Below are 10,034 nucleotides of genomic sequence, written 5' to 3'. Positions count from 1 at the left end.
CCCCCCCCCCCCCCCCCCCCCCCCCCCCCCCCCCCCCCCCCCCCCCCCCCCCCCCCCCCCCCCCCCCCCCCCCCCCGAGGATGAAATAGGTACGGTTATCAGATATTCACCAGGAGGATAGCGTCACCTTCTGCAGCTTTGTATCAAGCGACTAGACAATACCGAGTATTAGTGAGAATTAGCGAATCCACTACTGAACACAGGCACGAGTTCAATTGTGATGTAGATGTGTACTCGTTGGGTATTGCAAACCAGAACAATAAGGGTTGGTGGCTGCATTGTATTGCATAGAATATTGCATTAGTGCACTTTGTGTGCAAGGGAAGCTGACATTCACAGCCCAAAATGTTTCCCAGAGAGCTCCAAAGAAAAACCACAAGTCATCTTGAACATGCGTATAGTTCTCCACGGTGTTTTCCCCCCTTGTAACTACTCTTCACTCTATGATTGCCCTCAGTGCCGGTAGCTCTAGTATTGCGCTTATTATCCGTTGCTATTGTATGAATATTCGACCATGAATGATAACTGTGGAGTAGTGTCGGCCTGGTGAGTTGAGAAGTTCACTCTCACTGAGTGATACTAGGTTCTGACTTGATATCTTGAAGATGAGTATTGCAACATGCCGAGGTGCGATTGGTCAGCCGGGGTTGAGATCTGTAACAACCAGGAGCCGGCCGATCGGCCGAACTGCATCGTCGGCCGGACCGGATTGGGAGCTTCGACCGTCGGTGTGAGCCAAAAAAAAGAAAACCCCAGCTGAGTACCTCGGCTTCGAGACACGGAAACTAGAGGCGTCCAATCGGTCTCGCACTCGTTTATTAACCACGATTACAAGTGGCTGCCTGGAGAAGTGTCTATCCGTGTGCTGAGAAGAGTAAAAAGTCTCCTGGCGAGGTATTATTTCTGTCACTCGAGAGTTTCACAACGTATCTGTCTCCATCCCGAGAGCGGCATGCGAGGCCCGCCGTGCCATCCACAACGCCCTCCACTCCAGCCCCCTTGTCCTCCGTCCCCGAGCATCCCCGTTCCCGCCTCAGGGTCCCTTGACAGCTGAAGGCTGCAACCAGAGACAGGGCCGACGCGGCCGGTCAGACAAGACGAGAGGAAAGACTGATTGTTGATCGACTTACAAAGCCATGAGTGGACGCACCCCCCTCATACCTCGGCATGGCGTCATGACCGATTAATCAACCCCACGCGGGAACGGAGACGAGACGCAGCAACCCGCTGCTAGCCACCAGCAGAAACAAATGTCAACCTCTCAAGAGACGAAGAAGAGTGACAATCTCTCGGAGCAACCCATGACGCCGGACCACCCCTCCTCCCCCGATCCCCATCACGCCAACGGGGTTCAGCCCCTCCAAAGACCCTCCTGAAGGTGCACATCCCGATGGGAAAACTCTCCGTTCTCCATCATTCGCCAACCCGTCGGCGGTGACTCCGGGGGAAACGGGAATCGGCCACCAGTTCGCCCTTCGCCCTCGCCCGCCGCGCTGCTGGTGTGCGGCCAAGAGGCGCAGAACTTGCCAGAGACACATAAGACGCGTCCAGGCCCCATCCCTACTAGCCCGTGTCCCGTGCGCCGGAGAACATTCCTCGATCGTTCGTCGAGGCTCGGAGCTCTCGCGGGCCAATGTCCCCCTTGGGTCGTTGTGCTCCGGCGCGGGGCATTGTTGAAGTCATGACATGAGCCAAAGGTAAAAAAACTCTGAGAGAGAAAATTGGTGCCGTTGAGCTGTCAAACGGCGATGAGCTTGGAGGGGTAACACCGACCGAGGGAACGAGTCGGGCCATGACTACTTTAACCCCTCAGCCTCTCCCATTTCTTGTGTTTCTTGAGGATTTGAAAAGGCCAGAGGAGTAGTAGTTGTAACAGTTTCCCGTCTTCTTATACCCCATAATCCATTGATAGAATTCCTTGCGTCTTTCTTCCTTGTTCTCACAAAATCCAAATTACTCCAAAATGTCTCAACAAAACCTCTCCGTCGTCCTGGCCGAGCGCCCCAAGGCCGAAATCGTCCCTGGCCAGACCTTCAAGACTGAGCAGAAGCCCGTCCCCAAGGCCGACGACCTCAAGGATGGCGAGATCCTCCTCGAGAACTGGTACCTGAGTCTCGACCCCGCCATGCGCGGCTGGCTCAACGGTACGCATCATCTTCCGTCTCGCAGCCTCGTCCACTCATGCTGACATATCCCCCCTCAGACAAGCGCTCCTACCTGCCGCCCGTCCAGATCGGCGAGGTCATGCGCGGCGCGACCGTCGGCCGCGTCATCGCCTCCAAGTCCCCCAAGGCCAAGGAGGGCGACGTCCTGCCGGCCTTCGGCGGCTGGTCCGAGTACGCCGTCCTGCACGACAGCCGCGTCGAGGACGTCTCGGCCTTCCCCAAGGTCTCCCAGCCCGTCGACTACCTCTCGGCCATCGGCATGACGGGCCTGACGGCCTACTTCGGCATGCTCCGCGTCGGCGACCCGCAGCCCGGCGAGACGGTCGTGGTCTCGGGCGCGGCGGGCGCCACGGGGAGCGTCGCGGGCCAGATCGCGAAGCTCAAGGGCGCACGCGTCGTCGGCATCGCCGGGTCCGAGGATAAGTGCCGCTGGCTCACGGAGGAGCTCGGGTTCGACGCCGCGTTGAACTACAAGGACCCCGAGTTCAAGCAGAAGTTCAAGGAGGCGACGCCCAACTACATCAACGTCTACTTCGACAACGTCGGTGGTGAGATTCTCGACATGGCGCTGGCTCGCGCCAAGGAGCACTCCCGGTTTGTCATGTGCGGCGGCATCAGCCAGTACAACTCCGCCACGCCCCAAGGTCCCAAGGTAAGCGCATTTCCTCGTTCATGTTGTCAAGTGAACAGCTGAGTCTGACTGAATCATAGAACTACGCCAACATCATCACGATGCGCATCAAGATGCAGGGCTTCATCGTCTTCGATTTCGTCAAGGAGTACCCGCAGGCGCGCAAGGATCTCGCGCAGTGGCTCGAGGAGGGCAAGCTGAAGCGCAAGGAGACGATCATTAAGGGCGGCCTCAAGGCGGCGGAGCAGGCCCTGGTCGACCTGTACAAGGGCATCAACACGGGCAAGCTGATCGTCGAGATCAAGAACCCCAAGGATGCGGCCAAGTTGTAGAGAACTGGTTTGTGGATCGGCAGCTTCGCTGATGGATGACTTGATGACTTTGTATTTTTATGCATAATGACCATGACCTTAAATTCAAGGGTTGCCTGAATGGCGGACGAAATAAAATCATGAACGATCACGCAAATGGACTTGAGGTTTTAATGACGATGTTACTTTGCAATCTATTCAGACTATGTCAACCGTATTTAGATATCACCTAATTATTGTGCTTACTCCGTAGACGGCGCCTTTCATACAAGGCCTCTGACTCTCCCATATTCGTGTGTGACGAGATCATCTTTTGACCAAGTTCAACATTCCAATCCATCATTCAGAGCTTCAATTATTTTCCTATCGACCTTTGGCACGGATTAAAAATGAAGCATTTCTTATTGTTCGGATTTCTTCCTGTGAATTCTTCCTGTCCAGGTACCCATTTCACATTTTCGTTCAAGTCGTGGTACCAACTATTTCTCAGATCTTCTCACAACACCACAACGTATTCTTTCAGGCTCAAAAACTGTTAAGACAGCTTATTTTTCATGTCATCTTGAGTCTTTTGGAGAATTAAGACAGGATCCAGGTTGGTGGAAGCCATCATAAGATGTCGTAGGCTGAGACCACCGCATTGAAAAAAAAAGAGAATCTCACTGATTAAATAAAATAATTTTAGAGTAATTCATGTTAAACAATCATTCAATGTAGACTACAAGTCATGACCATCGCAATCTTAAACTCATGGCTCTGGAATCACTTTACCCCGTCTAGATGCAACAATGCCGTTATGCAGATATCGTACCTTACATATGCCCCTTAGGTGCGTTAAGCAATGTGACCCACTTCGTCCGAACCCGAGCTTCCTGCCGCTTTCTCGAAGCATCGTCAACAATAGGAACTTCAATTCTTCACGACTGCTCGCCCTGTCGACGACACCTTTCCAGCGCAAACGTGCGCCTCTCGCGGTATTCAGTCCCCGTCAGTTCCCCCGCAACAAAAGGCAACCTGCGACATGGCACCCTTACGTGGCTGTGCCCGGGATTGAGCCACAGGTTAAGATCGTCATTTGCGGCTGCGAAGGATCATCCCAGCGATCGAGATTACTCGCAACCTTTTTCCACGATGCGAAGAGCCTCCCCGGCCTCGAGTACGATTCCTGAGCTCCAACGTGCGACTGCGACGACGTACAAACGACGACGCTGATTGTGACGGCACTTGCATTCCTGGAGCACCATCCCCTGCCACCATCGCGACCAGAGTGAGACATTCTGCCGCACCCGAGAACTCGACTGCAGATACGATAACCAGCCTCTCGTTGACCATGAAGATATAATTGTTACGACCTCAAATTCTCGATTTTTCACTCGATCTGAGAGGCTGCTCAGAACCTCCTCGACGACGAACGAGCGAACATAAACCCAATCTCCGACCAAACCTGCCTCGCACTCGAACTGTTTGAACCACTTCTCCGACAATACATAACTCGAAGACTTCACTGCAGCGCTGCTACGTCGAAAACCATCACGATGCCTTTATCACCAGAACAGGCCGCCCACCTCAACCGGCAAGCAAGGCGACGGGCTGAACGAGCGGCAGAGGAGATGTCCTTCGGAAAGGTCAGCTCAGAAGACTATCTCAAAAAATTGCGCGCGAAAAGACGGCCCGGACGGCCATTCGAGGTGGAAGAGATACCTGCTGCGGTGGAAATCGAGGAGGAGGACGACGACCCGGCGGTTCCGGCATCCAGACATTGCTCTACAAATACCAAACGTTCGTCCGCACCGCCACGCGAAGCGATGTCGCCTCGGCCATCTCGGGGCTCGAATCCCCATAGGGTTCCTACGACCTCCAAGACACGACAGCCTAGTATCAAGCCGACCACGAGATCATCTACCAGAGCGAGTGTATCTTCGCGGACATCACTCAAAGAGCGACCCAAGAGTCGCAATGATCTGCTCAAGGTCGCACAGCAGCCGTCGACCACCACCTTGGGCTCTACTCGCCTCTCATCAGCATCCATTGCATCACGGTCGAGGTCCACGTTGAGCCTCATTAAGCCCAAGAAGTCAGTCCGCAGGGCGAAATCCGTCGCCGCAATACCATCAAAGCTAGATTCTGTCGAAGACGAGCCAGTGCGGACAAAACACCAATCGAAACATACGCGCAGTCAATCAGCTCAAACTATCATCTCGCCAGATTCTACTTTGCCGCATGGCACCTTGACCAAGAGGAGTTCCCTGCGCTCACTGAAAGATAAGATCCGAAGAGTGGCCAGCGCATTTGAACTCCGCTCAGCGAGTGACGAGAATAAAACCAAGGGCGATATGACTTTGCAGCACAACAAGTCTACCCGGAGTCTCCTGCGGTACTCGGCCACTCGTATTCGCCGGCGCCACCTCGACACTGTTAACGAGGAAACATGAACGCACCCGAGTCATGATACGATCCAGCCGAAAACCATACGCATGATTGAGGAGTTTTTGACGCATATTGATGAATGACCAGCGCATTGCAGGAGCTATCAGGGTGAACAGCACGAGGAGGAATTCTGTTTTACACCGGAGTCGCGTCATGGCAGTGACATCGCTTTGACGGTTTCACAACGAGTTGGTGTCAAAATGCGTCGATCTTTATTCTTTTCTAATGATACCCGGCCTGCCCGCTCTTGATAATGAAATCCGTTATTGTTATTGCATCGATACTTCCCTACTTGACTGCTATCATGCCTTCAATCGTTCCTGAAACTGGTGGGAGAAGGGGTAGTCGATGTACCCGGTCGGAAGTTTCGGCGTGTAGAAGTACGTCCGCTCATACTTTTCCAGGTCGATGCCCTCTCTGATACGGAACACGAGATCCGGATTCGAGATGAAGAAACGGCCAAAGACGACGGCGATGTCGTACTTAGCATACGTCTCTTCGGCGGCCTTTTTCGCTGCCTCCGCATTCAACCCGCCGGCCAGCAAGACGGGACTCGCATTGTCCCACAACTCGACAAGCCACTTCACCGTCCGCTGCCCACCCGTGTCGGTATCGTCATTACCGCTGATTCGCGCCTCGATCAGATGCAGGTATGCCAGGCCCAGAGGCTTCAGTTGCTCAGTCAAGTACCTGAACGTCGGATCCGGATCGTCCATAAGCATGCCCTGGAAGTCGCTGTACGGACTCAATCGGACAGCCGTCTTATCAGCACCCACGGCATTGATGACGGCCTTCGTCACCTCCAGATGAAATCGCGCCCTCTTCTCGATGCTGCCACCCCAAGCGTCGGTCCGTTTGTTGCAGGTGTCCTGGAGAAACTGGTCCGGAAGATAGCCGTTGGCACCGTGAATCTCGACGCCGTCGAACCCAGCCTCGACCGCGTTGCGGGCGGCTTGCGCATAGTCTAGGATGGTCTGGGCAATGTCCTCCTCACTCAACTCCACTGGCGTTGGTCCGTCCTGAGTGATGGGGACGGCGCTCGATGATTCCAGATTCAGGCCCAGTTGCTGGCAGACGTCGATCCTGCCGCCACGGCCAAGATGCCAGAGCTGGCAATAAATGAACGAGCCCTTGGCGTGGACCGCGTCTGTGACTTCTCTCCAGCCGGCGATGTGCTCCTCGGTCCAGATTCCCGGCACGTTCCACCTTCCGGCGGTGCGGCGGGATATCAGAGTTCCCTCGGATATGAGCAGTGTGCCGGGGACGCAAGCCCTCTGCTCATAGTACTCTGAAAGTTGTCATCAGCCGCTCCCAGTCGGTGTCGAGACAGGATTCACACTCACCCTTCATCATCGGCGTGGGTGTCCATTGGTCGTCTGCGCGGTATCGCGTCAATGGAGCCAGCGCTAGCCGGTTCTCGAGTTGAAGGCTCCCAAGCTTCAATGGTGCGAAGAGTTTCGACATGTTGATGATGGGTTTTGTCACTTGCGGTCACTGGAATCAAGGACTCGGTCTGAGATACGAGAGACGTTAAAAGAAGCATTCAAAGCGCAAACTCTACGGATTTCATACAACGTTGCCCATGTCGCCATCGACACCAACATAGGCCAACGCTACGCCGTAGGGCGTAGGATTCCAGACCCCGCCGCATCAGACTTGCCGATGGATGCCGTCGGAATGCCTCCGCCTTCATCCCATGATTGAATTCAAGCTTCTTTCAACACCACATCATGTAACTACTCATCCAACTCCCAGCTCGTTCCAGTCCCCGAAAGACTCGATATTCATCGATATACGGCATAATAATCGAGTGGGCGCCAGCAGCATTTCCCAACACCCACTCAAACTGCGGCGGACGCTTATCGGCTCAAAATGTGCCGACAAAGGAACCCGGACTGCGATCGGCGAAGGTGGGCTGCCAATCCCCATCGGGCCTCCTGCCGACATATCCTTAGTGGACCGCTCGCTTCGGACTGAAGGCATTTCCATGTTGTTTCCACCGACCGTGGCGTTGACGCAATGGATTTTTGTAAGCGATTTAGGGGTCCTGGGGGCCGAACTTGCGGAAGACGTGAGCCGGCGCGATTCGGCACCGACATCTAGGCCTGTAACGTCGAGTTGGGTATTATTCTTCTTGGGCTTTGTAAAATTCTGTCAAGTCTCACCGCAATGTCCACGATCTCCTGAATACCTCCGCGCCATGTCAAGATGAAGGAAGATGCACCAACTACGGGCATCAAAGGCGCCGAGCTCAACTCGAGGGAAGATGCCTCCAGCAGCGACGAAGCCAACGTGCCCGCACCGACAGCTCCACGGCCAAAGGACGACAGTGATGCGGAGAGCGTCGGCGGGCAGAGGAACACCATGTCGCGGAAGCGCATGCTGCTGGCCTTCTCCGCGTTATCAGTCTGCTTGTTCGTCTCCTTCATCGACCAGACCAGCGTCTCGACAGCAGTACCCGCGATTGCGGGCGACCTCGACACCGGCACAGCAACATCGTGGATCGGGACCTCGTTCCTCATCGCCTCGACGGCGTTCCAGCTCATCAACGGCCGGCTGTCTGACATATTCGGGCGGAAGAACCTCCTCATGATCTGCCTGGTCTTGATGGCGGTCGGGGACATTCTCTGCGGCTTCTCCAAGACGAAGGAGCAGCTCTTCGCGTTCAGAGCCATCGCGGGTATCGGCGGCGGCGGCATCAACAGCATTGTCATGATCATTGTCAGCGACATCACGACGCTCGAGAACCGCGGCAAGTATCAGGGTCAGTTACTCGTGTGATGATGTTAGTGAAGGAAGTACTGACGCGCTACCACAGGCGTTCTCGGAGCCGTGCTGGCCCTCGCAAACGGCGTCGGCCCCTTCGTCGGCGGCGCCGTCGTGCAGGAGTCAACCTGGCGCTGGGTCTTCTGGATGGTCCCGATCATCAGCGCCCCGGCGGCCTTAACCATCCTGTTTTGCTTGCCGTTGAAGCATCAGTCCGGCAACTACGCGGAGAAGGTCAAGAAGATCGACTACGGCGGCATCGCGCTCAACATGGCCTCGGTGCTGCTGCTCCTGATCCCGTTGTCGGGCGGCGGTGTGACGTATCCGTGGTCGTCGCCGTTCGTCATCGCAGCCGTCACCGTCGGCGCCGTGTTGGGAGTCCTCTTCGTCCTCTTCGAATGGAAACTCGCCAAACTTCCCATCATGCCCCTCCGCTTGTTCAAGGACGCTCACTGCAGTTATCTGTACGGGCAGACGTTCCTCATGGGGCAGGCGTACTTTGGCAACCTGTTTTACTTCCCGATCTACTTCCAGTCCATTCTCAAGTACACGCCCCTCGTGGCCGGCGCCCTCATCCTCCCCGTCATCATCTCGACCTCGATCCTGTCCATCCTCTCCGGACAGTACATGCTCCGCGCCGGCCTCTACATGCCGTGCATCCTCGTCGGCTTCTTCCTCTGGACCGTCGGCAACGGGCTCACCATCATGTTCGACCGCGACACGGGGCTGGGCGAGCTCATCGGGATCCTCATCATCGTCGGGTCGGGGATCGGGCTCACCCTGCAGCCGACGCTGGTCGGCATGTACGCCAATTCGCGGAGCGAGGATCGCGCGGTCACGACGGGCCTGCGCAACTTCATCCGCACCATCGGCGGCGCGTTCGGGCTCGTGGTATCGGGCGTGATCTTGTCCAACACGTTGAGAAGGGACTTAAGCGGGAAGGAGTTCGTCTCGGACGCGGTCATTGCGGAGCTCACGTCGTCGACGTACACGTTGGACCAGAAGGGGTTCTCGGAGGAGGAGAAGACGGTGATTCTGAAGGCGTATATGAAAGGGCTGCACTACATCTTCATCTACTACGTGGTCTGCTCAGGCCTGAGCCTGGCGCTGACCTTGGGGGTGGGTAACACGGGGTTGAAGGCGAAGAAGCCGGCCGCGGTTGAGGAGCGCGTGGAAGAACGCGTCGAGCAGGCGATGGCTCCTGGAACGGTTGAGCTGGAGGACGAAAAGAAAACCGGCGTATGATCTTATGGAAACGTTTGGAGAGGAAGGCTGCATACAAAACTGGGCATCGGCATCAAGCATAGCATCTACAGCATCTACGGAATGGGACAACGGCATCACAGATTTGTTCATTGATAATACGCCAAGCTCGCCGTCACTAAATCACTCGAGAAGTGGCACAGGAAGTGAGTACGGTAACGTTTCTACGAATAGCTAGGTCATCAGATGAGGCCTCTCCCTGAGACTGAAACTCACGCCTCTGTCCCGCAACTGATTATTCGCTTCCGAATCCAACCCCATCCGTCGCATCAACATTTGCCGCGGCCTGGGCATTACCTCAACCCGCATGCTCCGTTATCTCTTACCTAACACCGAGACATCAATCGGTGCCATCGCCGACCCCACCGTCGGGCCCTCCGCCTTATCAGCATCTCCTCCATGGGGCAAAATCCCCCGAGACCCCAACGGTTCGTTTGGCCCGATGCAAAGCTACTCCAACCAACAAGCCCC

At 55.6% G+C, this 10,034-nt stretch overlaps 3 protein-coding genes across 3 annotated transcripts; 2 read left to right on the top strand and 1 right to left on the bottom strand.

Annotated features, from left to right (window-relative positions):
• Nucleotides 1–1,963: 1,963 nt before the first annotated feature.
• On the top strand, nucleotides 1,964–3,128 carry CkaCkLH20_08144 (nadp-dependent leukotriene b4 12-hydroxydehydrogenase; the record flags this gene model as incomplete). The annotated part of the gene is made up of 3 exons (XM_038890859.1): nucleotides 1,964–2,144; nucleotides 2,204–2,817; nucleotides 2,877–3,128. 3 exons carry the CDS (start codon nucleotides 1,964–1,966, stop codon nucleotides 3,126–3,128), a joined length of 1,047 nt encoding a protein of 348 aa, XP_038743622.1.
• Nucleotides 3,129–5,836: 2,708 nt separating this feature from the next.
• On the bottom strand, nucleotides 5,837–6,998 carry CkaCkLH20_08143 (NADH: flavin oxidoreductase/NADH oxidase; the record flags this gene model as incomplete). Its single annotated transcript, XM_038890858.1, has 2 exons — nucleotides 5,837–6,822; nucleotides 6,878–6,998. The coding sequence occupies 2 exons, from the start codon at nucleotides 6,996–6,998 to the stop codon at nucleotides 5,837–5,839; spliced, it is 1,107 nt and encodes a 368-aa protein (XP_038743621.1).
• Nucleotides 6,999–7,742: 744 nt separating this feature from the next.
• Nucleotides 7,743–9,545, top strand: CkaCkLH20_08142 (uncharacterized protein; the record flags this gene model as incomplete). The annotated part of the gene is made up of 2 exons (XM_038890857.1): nucleotides 7,743–8,298; nucleotides 8,353–9,545. The coding sequence occupies 2 exons, from the start codon at nucleotides 7,743–7,745 to the stop codon at nucleotides 9,543–9,545; spliced, it is 1,749 nt and encodes a 582-aa protein (XP_038743620.1).
• Between the last annotated feature and the right edge of the window lie 489 nt (nucleotides 9,546–10,034).

This window comes from Colletotrichum karsti (genome assembly GCF_011947395.1).
Source record: "Colletotrichum karsti strain CkLH20 chromosome Unknown Scaffold27, whole genome shotgun sequence".
Lineage (NCBI taxonomy): Eukaryota > Fungi > Ascomycota > Sordariomycetes > Glomerellales > Glomerellaceae > Colletotrichum > Colletotrichum karsti.
The sequence above is the reverse complement of the archived record's forward strand: the minus strand, read 5'-3'. Positions and strand labels throughout refer to the sequence as shown.